This window comes from Pholcus phalangioides, unplaced genomic scaffold (assembly GCF_987345545.1).
Source record: "Pholcus phalangioides strain wild (caught in Gottingen) unplaced genomic scaffold, Ppha-v1.0 ptg000039l_1, whole genome shotgun sequence".
Classification (NCBI taxonomy): Eukaryota; Metazoa; Arthropoda; class Arachnida; order Araneae; family Pholcidae; genus Pholcus; species Pholcus phalangioides.
Genome location: NW_028301625.1, coordinates 4358143 through 4375307, shown reverse-complemented (window position 1 = coordinate 4375307; position 17165 = coordinate 4358143). Strand labels below are relative to the sequence as shown.

Below are 17165 nucleotides of genomic sequence, written 5' to 3'. Positions count from 1 at the left end.
CTGGGTTAACCTCAGCATAATATCCATAAAATATCTAGTTCCTTAATGTATTGGGCTGAAAAAAAGCTGTCTCCTCTCTAAAAATCCTTTAATTTCAAAATTTGTAGCAGCAAAAAGAAAAAAAAATTGCTCTCCAACCATAATTTCAAATTAGCATGCCATGTTCGGAGAGATGAAATTACCAAAAGCATTTTGATCAGGAAACCCAAGTCAAAAGATGCAAATATGTGGTATCAATAAAAAATGTAAGCTCACGTTTTTTTATAAAATTAATTTTTTCATGTACGAAACATGTGAATGAAATATAAATAATTTCATTGCTTTTTACTAAATACATCTGTCTAAATCTATAATTTTGTATAAATGAAATGAAAAACTACACAAAGAAACTCTGGTACGTGTGAAATGTTAGGCCTACTCAAGATTTCCCATTTAAAGCATTTTCTTTGCTTTCAATGTTTTGTCATGAAATGTTATAAGCAGAATCTCTGATATATATTTCTTCTGTCTGATATACAGTGAAACATCTATATCATGATACTCAAGGGACCAGAGAAGTGTCTGGTTATAGATGGAATATAATAACACTAGCAAAAGTGCGCTGGGACTAGAGAGTAATATTATATAGGATTTTCACAATATGTATAGGGTATCCACTCTCATCAACGTCTGATGGCTAATTATGATTTAACCTTTAGTAAAGGGAAACTTCTAATTATAAAAAATGTTTCCAGACTTCATCTTAGAAGCTTTTAAGTAAAAAAAAATCTCGAAAAGTTACAAAATTTAATTTTTTATATAATCCCTGTAAATAATAATTAAAAAAAATTCCCTCTGCACTGACATGTGAAGCAAAAAAAACCACCTCTTAATGACCAAGATTGACAGTTATATAATGTTGAATTTTTGGGTTTTAGGCAATTACTACAAAACACATCATTCCAACTAAGCCTTAAGTCAAATAAAATCTTATACAATAAAACTTTGAATCGCAAGCAATTTGGTTTATGAAGATTTTGCAAGACTTTTCCTTAAATTTTGATAATAAATGAGCAATATCCCACAATATAAGCAAAAGTTTTGACTATATAAACTAGAGAATTCATACAAAGAGAATTTAAGAAATAAATGCGATAAATGTAAAATTTGCCAATTTTGACTAATGCCAGAATTTTATTTTTTTTACTACTATTTGGTGAAATCTCAATAATTTAAAATTTTTTTTAGCTGAAAAGTTGTAATTTTGCCCACCACTTATTAGCGTGCTTAAAAGAAAAATCACAGGCTTCACTTCTTCACAGGAAATCACTTCTTTCCCCTCTTACTAGCTCATTTACTGGAACAAGATTGGGGTTTCAATAGACCTGCTTGGCATTTTTTCCCCTCTTGTAGGGAAGGAAAAATGTGAAAAACTCTTGTTTGGTGAACTTTTGTGGTTTCATGCCCCTTTCCCATAATCATTTGTGAATTTTCCCTATTGCCGTATTAGAAAAAATTGACTTTCCTTTTCCTATGTAAAAAATGCTACTGAACTGCTTAAAAAAAGAGTGTTTATTTTTGCCATCAATGGTAAATTTTGCTAGTACTTATAGTGATATATTCAGCATTCGCTGGCAATGATAGACGTACCAACATGGGCCATCCCAAAAACTTAATGGGCAAAGTGAAAGAGTTTGACCACAAGGGACTGTATTTAAGTGATACAAACGTTATTATGTGCAGGTTTTGTAACGTTTATGTAGATGGGCTGAAGAGAGATACTTTGCAAAAACATACAATCTCTGCCATGCATCTAAAGAAGAAAAATTAACAGCTAGGTCCATCTGGAACTAAACGGCAGACTACAATCTCATTGGTGGTTTTGAAGCTCAAAAGCGCGCCAAGAAGGAACGAAATGATTTTGTATAGAAGATATGGTAAGAATGGGTTTGAAACCTATAATATTACTTTGCATAAACTTGATCACTCTGCTATACATGATTATTTTGCAAAATATGTGCCTGGTTCAGGAGTAACCTTCCTTCTGAAGACAATCTCAGATGTAAATATGTTCCACTTTGTGGAATTTTGGAAAAAAGACTATAAAAGAAGAGTTTGAATAAATTGACTCAACACATGACATCTAATGCAACAAATGAAGTGTACCGGTATATAGGTAGATTATTCTGTCCATCTGAAACTGATGATGCTCTTAGAGCATTTTGGGCCCCAGGCCAAGTGATTTTTCTGAGACCCTACCTTTAAAATTCTCGAAAAATTCAACTACTTGTTTTTCTGAGGCCCCTGGGCCGTGAGTTAAGATGGCACTGCCTCTCATGACAACTGCAAAATTTTTTTAGTGTGAAGAAATGCAAAATTTCTGATTTCAAGTATTTTTTTTTCTAACAAATGTAAAATTTTTAATTTCAAAATTGTTATTTTTTGTGTGAACAAATGTGAGATTTTGATTTGAAATATTTTTTTGTTTATGGAATATGTTTTATTTATTTTTGTGTATAAAAGTGTGAAACTTGCAATTTGAAATTGCAAGTTTCTTGTTTTTTGCATGAACAAATGCAAAATTTTTGGTTTGAAAATTGATTTTTTTTAAAGAACAAAAGCATTCTGATTTGAAATATGTTTTATCTTTTTTTTGTGAATTAATGAGACGTTTTGATTTGCAATGTTTTTTGGGAATGCGAAATTTCTGATTAAAAATTTTTTTAAAAGAAAAACGTATCTCTAACCCCATAAGTTATTAATACACCATCAATCAACTGCTTCGACAAGGAGACACCAGCATTGTAGCACTTAGAAATTCTGAGATCTCCACATTACCAGCCAATCAGAGTCAAGCAACTGTGGCGTCATAGAAACGTCACAGCAGACCGCGAGGCTAGTGCAACTTTTGATCCATTTGGTGTCACCATATTTCCTGGCAACATTTAATAATTGATATTCTAAATTCAACTTCAGCTCGGCAACCACCATTAGTACAGTGGGAAGTTCACAGGACACTTAAAACGAAGGTTATGAGTTCGAGTCCTTTCGAACCCGAATTTTTTTTCCTAAAATCTTTGTTTGTAAAATTTAATTTTTTATTACATTTCTTTTAACCGTTTCACAGGATAAATATTATAATTCACCACAAATTGTCAGATGCACGGGAATAGGTGGGGGGTTGTTCCCAAACAGCGAACTTGGCGATACAGGGGAGAATGGGGGCCACCCCCGTACAATAAGTTATCGTTTATTGAATCACTAAAAAATGTTTTCATTTTTTTCTGATTTAATCCAAATGTGGTTCAGTTGCATCAAGTTGACAGTAATAACGGCTCGCAAAGCTGGGTCCTGCTATCATTTATTGATTCATAGAGTGCCGACCCATTCCTTTGTTATTGGTTCATAATGATAATAGATTCATTAGGAAACCAAACATAGAACTTGTGTTTCGGCAAGCCACTGTATTTATTGCATGCCAATATAATTATTATTATTATGATCGTTATATTATAGTATTGTTAAATTATATCATTGTAATATTATCATATGAGCGAATGAGACGTAATGACAAAATAATAGCGAAATCGTTAATAGATGCTGGTGTTGGTGATAAGTTGCCAAACGTAACAGCAGGAGGTACACTTTACAACGTCACAGTAGCCTGATTCTGATTGGCTGATAACGTGGTAAGAATGAAAAACTTAGAATTTCTAAGCGTTAGTCACCAGCATAGGCGTACGCAGAATTTTCTCTGGGGAGGGGGGTGTTAGAACCCCAAAAACCCCCCTTTACATACACCAATAGACACCAGTATCGTTTAATAAGGGGCAATTCCCAGTTATGGTGTCGCAGGTAGTTTGTTTTCTCTAATAGTATTCACAACCCCCAGAGGTAAGCGAACACAATTGATACTTTTAAAATAAAGTACAATAGGCACACATAGTAGAGAAGCTATCCATACTTAGTTACGACAACCATAATACTTTTTATATGTGGGCAGTGTTTTATACAGGGTATCCTGTAAGTGCATTATTGCACAGCTTTTATCTCATCAACCGCCCATTGTAGGCATGATTTCAATTTAAAAAATGTTCAACAGACATTTAAAGATTACCTTGTACCAGTTTTACGAGTGAAAACAAAGTGTGTAGAAAAATAAGAAATCAAATTTTTATATGGTCGCCATGTGTTCTAACTTTTAATTAGAAAGTTGTTGCCCTGTCTTTCCTGATGCCAACAAAAAATTCCATGTTTCTAAGTGCAATATTTACTGAAATGTTCCAATTCAAAAATGAAGGAAAATTTGGGAAAGAACAGCGTTAAATGTAAATAAAACTGTTTTTCCGCATTTAACTGTGTTCTTCCCCAAATTCCCTGATTTTTTAAATTGGAATATCTTTGGGAATACTGCACTTGGAAACATGGAATTTTTTTGCTGCCATCAGGAGAGACAGGGCAACAACTTCTTAATTGGAAGTTAGAGCACAGGGGGAAACGGTATAAAAATTTAGATTTTTTTTTTATTGTTACACTGTTATTTTCATTCTTAGAACTGGTAAAGGGTAATTTTTGAACGCCTGTTGTGCCCAAAGAATAACTTACTAAATGTGACATAGCATCAGAGCACCATATGAAAAATTAAGTTTCATATATATAACTTTTTAAGATACATATATATTTTATTTCAACAGCTTCTATGACGATGTCAAATGAAACATTTTTTGTAATTGGAAGTTTCCTTTAAGACTAATGGTTGAGGAATTATTTTTCCAACACACACACACAATGACAGAAGACACCCTCTATATATTATATAATACATACAGGAGTGCATGACAAATAGTCTGTTTCACCTGAAATAACTTAGACAACAATAAAGTGACTACGCCCAATTAGATACAACAGCAATGTATAAAAAATAGAAATATGCATATGTTCCCAAATCCCAGGAAGGTCAATTGGTAAACTATGTCCCTTTTTTTTTATATTATACCAAAAGGAATTTGCCCCCTCCCCATAACATTTGGTTAAAAATTTACAGAGATGGAAAAATATGAATTTTAATCTCTAAGTGCTGAAATTACTAATTTTTAAAAGAAATATCGAGATGGTTATATAAAGTGGCAAAAATCAACATTTTCAATTATCTATAACTTCACCATAATTCCATCAAAATTTTACAGGATTTTTTTCTTCTGTATAATACAGATTTATAAATTGACAGTTTTCGGATAAAGACGGGGGGGGGGGGGGGGGGTGCATATAAAAATTTAAATTTTTGAATTTCTCCATTATTTTTTTACATGCTATTGTTTGTTACATCTGATTGGGTGTAGTCATTTTCACAATGCCATAATCTAAGTTGCTTTGCTTAAGCTCTCTTTTATTCACGTGTTATTTTGGGTTCAAAGGAATTTCCTATACACAAATCATTCACAAGCATAAATTGTTATTCATATAACTGAGAATCTCTGAAATGTGACTGGCTAATCTTTTAAAATTTGCATGTTTAGCATGACCTGAACATTACATTCGATAGGGAAAAAATATTTAAATTAGCTAGGAACATCTTCTAATGCTTGTAGAAGAATCACCTATATTTCTCAGACAATTCTTTTTCTCTGGTATGATTAAATTAAATGGAACTTCAGGAGTCAAAGCTCAGTCACATTTTAACTCTCAATAATTTTGTACCTTTTTATTTTCTTACTACAATTATTTTTCACCAGCACACCAAAAGAAAAAAAGTACATCGTCATTGACTAAACCAGTGTTCTTCAACTGTGAGTTCATGAAACATTTCATCCAATTCATGTAGTAGCTACATAATTTTAGATTTAATTAATAAAATCTTGTCCTTACATTAGTTTTTATTTTCCACAGCCATGAAAAGGTACACAACTATTTTCACCAATAGAAGCTTTTGATCTGGGGTGGTTCCCCTAATCTTTCAGTGTAATTTTTTAAATAAAAGCTTAATTCATTTAGTGCTATAAATTATCAACATTTGAACAGAAAAAGCTACAAAAAACGATCAAGCCAATCAAATAAAAATTTTTAATAAATTTAATAATTTTAAAATAAATGGACAGTAAAGTATACAATAACAAAATTTTTAATACAAAAAAAATTCATAAAGAACAGTTGTAAATAAAATTACTCAACACTGAAAAAAAGAAAATCCGCTATAAATTGGTTAATCTATAAATATAAAAGTCAAAATACATTTATGACAAAACTTCATTCCAATTCAAAAAAAGTAATTTCATTAATAACAAACAATGATTTGCATATAACAAACAATGATTTGCATTCAACAATGACTGATTCTCAAAACAGCACAAACATTCACTATATATATATATATATTTGCTTATACATTGAAACATATACGGGGAGATACATATAATCTAAACACCATAGTCTCTAATGAAACCTATAAACAATGTTTTATCATACAATTCATTCTTCTGCACTGGCTACTTCCAAGATGGTTTCAAATGAGAACGGCATGAACATGTACCCAGAACCTCCATAAAACTTGCTCTGGAATTCAACCCTTGAATGATGATTAAAAATAACTCACTTCAGAATAAACACTGAATACACACACTGTTGCAAAAGAAACAATCCAAAAAATTGCTTATGAATTATTTTTTGCATAATAGAAGTTTATTGCTGCTATATTCTTTTGAATATGACACTTCTATAAACTTAGCTGCAATAATGGCCATGAAAATATCATTTATATATATATTTAGATAATAAATAAAGTATCTAAAATAAAGCTTATTTCATGACAAGGAAGGTTAAAGCTATGGCAAAACTTTCATTTCTTATTTCATAATACGATATCAAAACATTGAATCACAAATCTTTCTCTCTTAAAAGGCAATGGTAGTTATATCACCTTAACATACCAAAGCATTCACAACACTACACTACATAAACAGCCTTTAAAAAAAGAAACAGCTGACAATAAAAAATTCATTCTTTGTGGAAAAAATAACCCTAAATTTGAGATAAATTTCCAGATAATTTTCAATTTTTTTATATTTTGATAAAATGCTTTACAAATTAAAAAACCGTACATTTGGTAGCTTTAATTGCAAAATCTTACACTAATCATGCTGATAAAACATTTTCCTCGGATATAATGCCATACAATGATAAACAATCTTCAGATATGTCATTGTTGAATTTTTCAAACATTTTTTCATTCTGCTTACAATGATTCAGATGGTGTGTTTGTTGGTTGTATATATGATTGTGATTTTGCAGGTAACTTTTATTTGGGTTTCATCACAAACAATGATGTATTATTGGATATGAAAAAATTAAAAGGCCATAAAGGTAAAGGCAATGACTGTACACCAACCAACATTGTGAAGAGATGTGGTCCGTATTTGTGTGCTCCACTTTCTATAATTTTTAATTTATCTAATCTGTTGTTTTTCCTACACCAGAAAAATATGCACAGTCCCCCCTATTTTTAAAAGTAGTGACAATGCCAACGTCCACAATTGTCTAAAATCAATGGTTTTGAGCTCATCATATATGCAAGATCATATGGCCATGTCAAATCTTGGATATCTAACAATCAAAACAGTTTTATTCACAGAAGATCCACTGCAACCAAAATCTGGCAGAGATATCTTAAATCATCACCTGCCAAAACTTTTAACAATTAGCAACTTGATGTTATTTACACTTACTTTTCTAAGGCCTTTGATACTATAAATCATAGTATTCTTCTTCAGAAGCTTGGGGGTCGGGGGGGGGGAATTTACTGGTGTCTTTCTTCACAATGGTTTTGATCATATTTTACTCATTGATCTCAACAGGTTATCATAGATGGAATTACAACTTCCTATTGCACCTGTATTTCTGGCATTCCTGAGGGCTATAGGTTTTAGGATCTTTGCTTCTTATTTTATGCATTAATGATTTGCCTGCTTTCACCAATTTTAAGTGTTCTTAATTGTTTAATGTTTCCCAATTAATAAATAGTAGAGAAGATGCCGAGAAACTACAACTTTCAATAGACAAGTTCAGTTTATGGTGTAAATATAATTCGTAGAATTTGAACATTACCAAATGTAAAATCATGTCTAAAAGCATGTACTTTTTTTAAAATATAGCTATAATATTGACAATCAGCCTATAGAACCTGTGGAATACATGAATAATTTGGGGATCACATTCAATAGTTACTTCAACCTGAATAAACATATTGAAAATATTACTGCGAAAGCATCTAGAAATGCTGGCTTTATATTATTTGTAATAGTAATTTCTTCCCTGATACTGAAACTAACCTCCTCCTTCATAACTTTTTTGTCAGACCAGCTTTGGAATATTGCAATAAGGTTTGTACATTCAATGTATCAACAATAGAACATACCCAAAACCCATTTTTACACTTTGCCTATTTAAAAAATTTTCATATTTATATTGTTCGCTTGTCAATTGAAATCCTTATAAATCAACATTTCAATGTGATACATTAGATACTCGACATCAAAAAGTTTTGCACAGGTTTTTAAAAAAATCAAAATACTCAAGAATCATTTTGATTCACCATACACCCTATGAAAAATTACTTTTCACTGTTCCCACATTAACCTTAGAAACCATTGCTTATTCTATGTTCCTTCATATTGCACAAATATATTAAGAGATCTTCCCACTTTTTTAATGTACAGTAATGTAGATTTTTACTATGCATCAGAGATGCCATTGACACAAAAATTTTGTTCACGCCTTCTCCGGGACGTGTTCTTTCCTAGTTCTAAGAAGAAAAAAGTACAGAGAAAACCTCCAACTTTTTTTCTTCTTACCATGTATTATGATCGCGCAACCTTAAAAAAGTGGTTGTACACTGTATTGTATTGATATACACACGGGTTGTTGAAGAATAAGATGAGGGATATCTAGTTGCTTCCCTGAATGGGGGCTGTGTAGTTGTTAAATTTTGGAGTTTTATTCCCCTGCGGATTTTCTCCCTTCCAGTTAAATACTGGAAATTACAATACTTTCATACCTATCTGCCAGCATTCGAAAACAGCTTCTATATGGCGTAAACTCGCTTTGTTCCTACAATATTGCAAATGAGCTTTTTTTTTTTAATCGTAAAGAATTAGAATGCCCGTTCAAATTGTAAAACTCTGGGGTCAGCACAGATCATGGCCTCAAAACTAGTGAAAATAGTGACCAAATAGTGATCAAAATATTTTTAAAAAGAGACCAAATGGACAATGAATTTTGATTATTACCAAATTGAATGAATTGAAATTGAATTTAGTTTTAACTTTGCATTTCAATAGAACTCATTGAAATTGCTTTTTTTTTTACATAATAGTGTGAAATAATTAAATCAAACTCAAACGCATTCTGCTAACCAGAAAAGTTTTGAATAACTTATCAAATTTATCAACAACTATGTGTGAGAGAATAACTACATTACATCCTTTCTGAGTAACAGTAGCAATGCCTTCCCCCATGTTGCTTTCCACAACCCATTTTAAAATCAATTTAAGCAGGAAAAACTTCAAAAGGGGAAAAAAATAAAATAACACAAAATTTGATGAGAGAATTTGTCCCATCTACATTCTAGTGGACTTTTCATTCATGTTATGCTATGAATGACAGTATACAAAATGTACTTAAACTTTTTTAACTAGTACAAATTTGATTTACATACCTAGGTTTGTATAATACGTTCCAACAAATTTTAAGAAATTTACTATAATGATTTACTAAAATTAAATTTATAACAATATTTTAAATTATTAAATTAAAAAATTACTTAAATATTTAAATTATTAAATTAAAAAATTACTTAAATATTTAAATTATTAAATTAAAAAATTACTTAAATATTTAAATTATTAAATTAAAAAATTACTTAAATTACTGAATTATAAATAAATCATTTAAATTAAAAAATTGAATAAAGTATTTAAATTATTAAATTAACTAAATTGTTTTAATTATTATACGTTGAGAGAGGGGCAATCCACCCTCTCCCCAGCGTCAATGGCCTACTGATGTATACATATATATAATGTATATTAATTGTCATCGTGCCACACCCCTAAGACCTTCAAGTCTATCTCCACCTATGGCTGGACTGGGAAAAGTGGGCGAGTCTACTATTTTACAGGCGGGGGGGGGGGGGGGGGAGCACCAAAATAATACTGCCCTTGGGTGAGGGAGAAAATAAACCAGTTTTTGAGAGAAAAATTTGTAAAAATATATATTTTTCTTTTTTTACACACAACATACACCCCTGCAAAAAAACACATTTACTCCTTTACCCAGAAACACAGGGGTGGGAAGTGACAAAGTCCATTTCGGAGCAGCTTTGAAGCAGCAAAATTAAGGATTCTGAGCAGTTTTGGAGCATCAAATTCAGGATACAGAGCAGTTTTGGAGCAGCAAAATATAGGATTCAGAGCAGATATTTTTAAATTGGAGCAGGGAAATTAACAAGAATATTTTCGTTAACCCTCACCCCTTTTCAAAATAAAACAACTGCACTGTCTCTTTTGCTATCAAACATCTTTTCTTCAGCTTGTTTTTTGTTTTTCGTATTACAGGCTTTTGACAGCGCAATGGCTAAAGTTTTCAAATTTTGAGTAGGCTATTTATTCCTTTGAAAAAAACTTCTGGTTGCCACAGCGATTACACAGACCTACAATACAAATATGTATTCATTAAACTTCAAATGCACGCATTACCAGTTTGGAGGATAGATGCAGGACCGCAACTGGAAGGGACAGGGGGGTCTAGGTTGATCAGAAGATATTGAAAGAGCTAATATTTTTTTTAATGAAATGTAAAATCAATCAGAAGGGAATTTATAGATTGATTTATTAGTAAATGTATAAATGCGTGCCTCCAACTGTTAATTAAAATGGATCCTGCTTATAATGTTTTTCAAAAAAACGTCATAAAAAACATTGTAAATAGGAAATCTTAATGAGAATTATTTATTGTTAGGACCATGAAAATAAGTTGTACTAAGTGGAAAAATGTTCTAAATGGGAGAAACGTTATAAGCAGGATCAACTGCACATTTGTTTTAGATTTATTACACGTGCAGAATTCCATACGTTAAATTCTCAGTGCTAATGAGCTTCTCTCCAAGCTTTTCATACTAGTAGACAATAAAAGTAAATGAACCTTTGGATAGAACATGTTTTTAGAAATTATACTTGATTCACAGATACCTTCTCCTACCCAGAACATGACCCACTGCTCAGTCTCAACAAAGAAATATAAGCAGGTGATCAAAGACCTGGGGCATGATGGAAGAAAATTCATAGAGATACCAGTGAATTATGGGGGGCATAATTTTTTTCAAGATCAATTTTTTTTTTAGAGGGACCGACTTTCACGCAAAAGGGACCCAGATTTTTCGAATAACCTGGATATCAGGACCCAGATAAATTAGAGTACAGTGGCATATCTGATGCATATATTTGTATGTACATGTGTGTATGTATACATTTAATTTTTTTTTGGTGTTTTATATTCACATGTTCTATGAGTTAACATGTTTGTTATTTCTTTTTCATCACTGCAGTTTGGTTGAAGCCTGTTGCGAGTGAATAAATAAATAAAATTATTTGGTGAATCAAAGCCTTGTCATTTAACACTAGAATGATGGAAGTGGTAAGTTTGGCCACAAAGGAACTTTGACATGCAGTTACATCGAAAAAATTAAGTTGAAGTAGGGATAATTTGTGAGTAACTGAAATTTTATGAATATTCTCATTTTCTTCAGGCTTTTTGAAATCCTAGAAGATGAAAATTTTTTTTTAGTTTTCTTAACCCTTCAAGAGGTATTGATGAGAGATCATGCCCCTTTACAAGCCTCTTACTATAGCATTAATAAGTAGATATTTTGTAAAGTTGGTTTCTCAACGGAACACTTCCCTTCTATACTCTTAGTTTGCGCCTGCTGAAAATTGCATAAGAAAGCCTACTTCATTAAAAGAAATGGTATTCTGAAGAGACTTTAACCCTTTAAGTAGCACTGTACAAACCACTAATCAAGTGGTAAAATAAAGTTCTACCTAAAACAACAGCTGCAGTCAAAATGACTTCGTAGCTACAACCTTCTTTTATTCAAAAATTGTAGATTCGATCTTCAACTGATGAGAATATCGAAGAATTGGTATACTATTTTTGTCATGTACAGCATGCACAACTTGTTCACATCGATTATGGATTCCTCTCAGTGATGAAAAAATATTTATTATTCCATTGCGATCATGTCTCTGAAATTTCCTATACCTTTCTACAGTGCAACAGAAGAGCTCTTCTCATTGATGGTGGTGGGGATTTGCAAATCACTCTCATTGGCCTAGAGAAAATCTATGCCTCAAGTACCTGGCACAGACAAGCTAAATAAGGTAATTAATTTCAGAGAAAATCACTAACAACAATTACTTCCAAAAATTATGAAATTTTATAATCCTACAATATGTGTCGTAGACCTTGTTGACCAAATAGAATTGAAACTATTGGCATAAAAATAAAGCTGCGTTAACGTATATATTCTACAATGGACTTAGTGTTTATTCATGCTTAATTTTCATTCAACATATGCAAATTTGTTGATGATCAATACTTTAAATCTTATCAATCAACTATGAAATGAAAATGAAGCAGCAAATTACAAAAGCTCAAAGAATCCAAATCAAAGCCATTTTTGTAGTAACTAAACACAAAATCAATTTTCATCATATACTCCAAGCCATTGTAAATAAAATATTAAAAAATGATGCACGAGAAAAAGTTTATTGTAAAAATGTGCCCCATAGAAACTGAAAAAAAGTTTGTAAGAAATTTTAGAAAAGAAAGAAATTATAATAAAATTTTCCCTACTTTGATCCAAATGACTACTTTGTCATTCTACTAAGTGGTTCAGAATTCACAAATACAAGGGTCACAATAGGCAAATTGCCCACCAAAATGGCTGAAAAAATTTGCCCATAAAAATAAGTATGTCAAATATTATTTATTTATTGATACAATATTGTTTGGCTGAAGCCTATACAAGAGGGTGCGGTGATGGGATTTGACATAGGTGATTGATGCTACATACAAAATCAGAGATTTAAGTACAGAATTTGATGGAATGTTTTTCCAAATCAATAATTGTAAAGGGGGGGGGGGGACTAAATTTAAAGAAATCTGTGAATGAAAAAAAAAAGTTTCAATTTTAGGGAGTGATTTAGTCTACTGGAAAAATGTGAAGATTTGATTAGAATGTGATTAGTGTCAATGTTAAAACAGCCGTGAATAATTTTGAAAAGTAATGATAGGCGAACGATACATCTACGGGAGGTAATTGGGAAGATATTAAGTTGGCGTTTGAGCTGTGTGATGGAAACAGAGGAAGACCAGTAGTTTAAAATAAAGCGGGTAGACTTATTTTGGATAGATTCCAGCTTATCTATATTGCTTTGTGTATAGGGATCCCAAATTTCGCAGGCATAGGAGAGAACAGGAAGGATGTAAGTTTAGAAGCATAAGATGTTGGAGGTGGCAGGTGGAATATTTGAAGTTACGAAGGAGGAAAAAACTTTTTGAAAAGCCATTTTTGAATTATATAATCCGTGTGGAGGTTCCAATGAAAGTCGGTAAAAATGATCACACCCAGGTATTTGTAATGGGAAACTTCTGTGATTAAAGAATTATTAATTGAATAAGGAAATTTGAGGGGAGATCTTTTATGAATAAGTTTCCTGAAGACTGTTTGGGGATGTTCAGGGGTAGTTGCCAAGAAGAGCACCATTCGGATAAAGTGTTAAGGTTGTGCTGGAGAGAAACCAAAATAGTCGATATAAAAGCATATATCACCAAAAAAAATAATATATAATATGCTACCTATAAAAAAATTATGGTTGTCTTAACTAGTATGAATAGCATTTCAACTTATCCCACCATGTTATAACTATTTTAACTCATTTTAAACGTATCCATTGTGTTAGAATTTATTGGCTATTAGAGAAAAACTCTGACACCGAAACCTGGAACTGTCCCTTACTAAATAATACTAGTGTCCCATTGTCAAAGCACTTGATTGACAATGCATTCATAACTCATGGTCCATCCTATCCATCTCATTGAAAATTTTAATACTTCCATCATACGGGTCTTCTTTCATCAAAGTTCATCAAAATTTACCTTACTGCTTGACATTTGAGCTTGAGAAATTCCTTTCTCTTCGAGAATTTTAGTTTGAGTTTTTTTTCCCATTGTGAAAAAACGTATAAGTTTTAGATGCAAACTCAAATCCTTTATTTTCACGTTCATTTTTTCTAATTTCAAGACATGCATTAATCCATGGCTTTCGTGCAGATTTATTTACTTTTATTAAAAAAATTCACTGTCCCCTATGGGCTCAACAGATAGCTCAAACCTTGCATGCCAACAAGAGCATGCGTAGCTCTTCCCTTCACTCTCTCAACCAAGTCTGTCCCTCTGTATGTATGGTGTCCAAAACCTTGAGGCACACTCCACTATGGGACAAACTAAGCCTCGGAAAAATGGAAGAATGACTTTAGGAGAACACGAAAAGACCTTTTTGGAAATGTGACCAAGCATTCTATTCAATTTTTTTACCACTGCTGAACAATGTTCAGAAAACCTAAGCCGCTCGTCGATGAGAATTCCAAAATCAGTGACCCTAGTTTCATTCGGGGGATAGTGACACCATTCAACTCGTAGGAAAACCGTAGGTTGTTCAAACCAAAATGAGCGACCATGCACTTATCAACACAAAATGTCATGCTCAATTCATTAGGCCATGATGCAATCCTGTTTACGTTGGCCTGGAGAAACTCCTACGTTTCACTTCAAAAGTGAAAAAGAATGGGGCCAAGGACACTTCCTTGAGGACTCCACTTTTGACACCTGCCAAACCAGAAAATTCCTTGTTCACCATAATCCGTTATGGCCTATCTCTCAAACACAATTCTATGCAATTCAGTAAGTTCCCCCAATCTCATGTAAATGCTTCAAGAGTTTACCATGTTGGACCCGATCGAATGCCTTCTGGAAATCAAGATAAACTATGTCAACATTTTTGTCATTTCCAAAAGCCTCAGTCAAGTGATCATAGAAAACATTTTCACATCATTTTAGTGTTAAGAAAGCACGTTTTTCTAATTAAATTTTGTTTGTTTCATTGGTTTTTGGTTGCTACTTTTCTATGCAAACTAATGAAAGTGAAAATGAAAGATATAGAAAGTGATCAACTTACCAATGCAAACGAAGAGCATGTAAGAAAGCAGAAAGTCCTTCCATCACAAGTAAAACACTTATAGTGAGGCACCCCCATGCAGCAAACACAATGTAGAGAACTATTCCCCCTTTCATTCCAGTACTTGCTATTCCTATGCGCATAACCATTGTCCACAAAACTTCAGATAATTCTGTTGGGGGGGGGGGGGAGGGAAAAAACTATAACAAATGTGGTATATAAAATGTATGGGACGAGCCATGTGGACCAAATCATTAGATCATTTATATTTAGAAGAATGATACATGAGATGCATAACTGATCTTAACAATTGGTCTACGCAAATAATTGGAAATACAGGCTGTCCCAAATCGTTTGCACAACAGATATCTTTGTGCAACCATTTACTTTGGAAACATACTTTCAGTTACAAAGTTTTCATATATGACATGCAGTTACTTGAAATCTCAACGTTTGATCCAGGGGTTGTATACATAAGAAAAATAAATCAACTTTTTATGCAGTCCCAGTGTGCCAAAACACTTCAAATGATTTTTCAGAGCGGGATCTACATTTCAATTATTTGAGAAAAATTCTTATTTTTAGATGGAATATTTATTAGATATTAAATATATAAAAGCTCTATGTTATGTCAACTTATCACTGTGTTGGCAAGTTTTCATTGGCTAAAAAGTTGGGTTTTTTTATGGGAAGTAAACAAATAGAATGGATTCAACCATATTATTTTCTTCATTCACAATAAATAGCAATTATATTTTTCAGCAATTACATAATTTCAACATTTTTTAATTCAATTTATTGAATTAAAAAAAAGGTCTCTTCGTGTTCTCCTAAAGTCATTGGTGATAAATGCTGAAAACTTCAAACTCAAATATCTCAATTAATATTACATTTAAAACTACATAAACATTACATTATATTTAAAACTACACAACTTTTGGTAAATGACTTTTCAGAGCCACATTTACATGACTAGAAGTTTTGGCATACAAGGTGTACATAAAACCTCCTTAACTTAACATCCACTCATGTCAAGACGTTTATCTATTTCCTTTGGCATGTCAAGCTATTGAAGTCACTCACAATTTGTATTTCCAAAAATTTATTTTAACAACTGATGGAAGCAGTCATTTTGTTCTTCCCCCACCATGAAGGGAGTGGGGAAGGTAAGAGTTAAGACTAAGAACAGGTATATAGAACATTAATAGATACACTGATTTCGGTGCCAACTAACAAAGTTTAAACGGTTCAGTGATTGAGATGCTGTCCCCAAAATACACTCATTGCCATAAAAATTTGCACGCCAAGAAGTAATTGTCAGATCGTAACGAAACTTGGCATGAAGATGCATGTCTGGCAGATATGCAAATTATTAGCATTGATTGCACAATTTTTAATGCCACCAGAGGGCATTGAACTTCGTTCTCCTTGGCATATAAAAAAGATACGAAGAGGAATTTTGCCTATATAGTCCACCGATCACGAGAAGAACATCGCCTATGTCACGTCAGACGATTCTATTATTTTCTTTTAGGTAAAGCAACTGCCCATCAATAATAGCGCATTATCAACAGCACTTTCCCGTTTGGCATCTTTGACACTATTTTGGCCACCTAGAAATTTAACTAAAAGCGCCACGGTAGTGCTGTCAATAACGTCGTCATCGCAGTGTTTTTGTTATGTAAACACCGGCTGTTCAACAGTGCCGTCTTAAGACATTGTCGCATTAGATTCACAAAAATAAAATCTGGTCGTAATTTTCCAGGATTTATGTGGTAGGGCCTCAGAAAAATCACTTGGCCCGTGATGCTCTTAAGACGGCCCTGCTGCTTGAGCACTTACAACACATTATTTTAATACAAAAATATATATTTTTTATTCCGCATAAGGGATTGAAAACTCC

At 32.5% G+C, this 17165-nt stretch overlaps 1 protein-coding gene across 4 annotated transcripts in view; it reads right to left on the bottom strand.

The window, feature by feature from the left end:
- Window positions 1-5223: 5223 nt before the first annotated feature.
- The window catches only part of Vha100-1 (V-type ATPase subunit a family protein Vha100-1), a 167005-nt gene continuing 155063 nt past the window's right edge, over window positions 5224-17165 (bottom strand). For all 4 annotated transcript variants that reach the window (XM_089253437.1, XM_089253436.1, XM_089253438.1 and 1 more), the window contains 2 exons: window positions 15263-15434; window positions 5224-6541 (listed from right to left, as the gene is read on the bottom strand). In XM_089253437.1, the coding sequence (XP_089109563.1) occupies window positions 6445-6541; window positions 15263-15434 (269 nt within the window). In that variant the 3' untranslated portion in view covers window positions 5224-6444. The remainder of the gene's footprint in view (window positions 6542-15262; window positions 15435-17165) is intronic.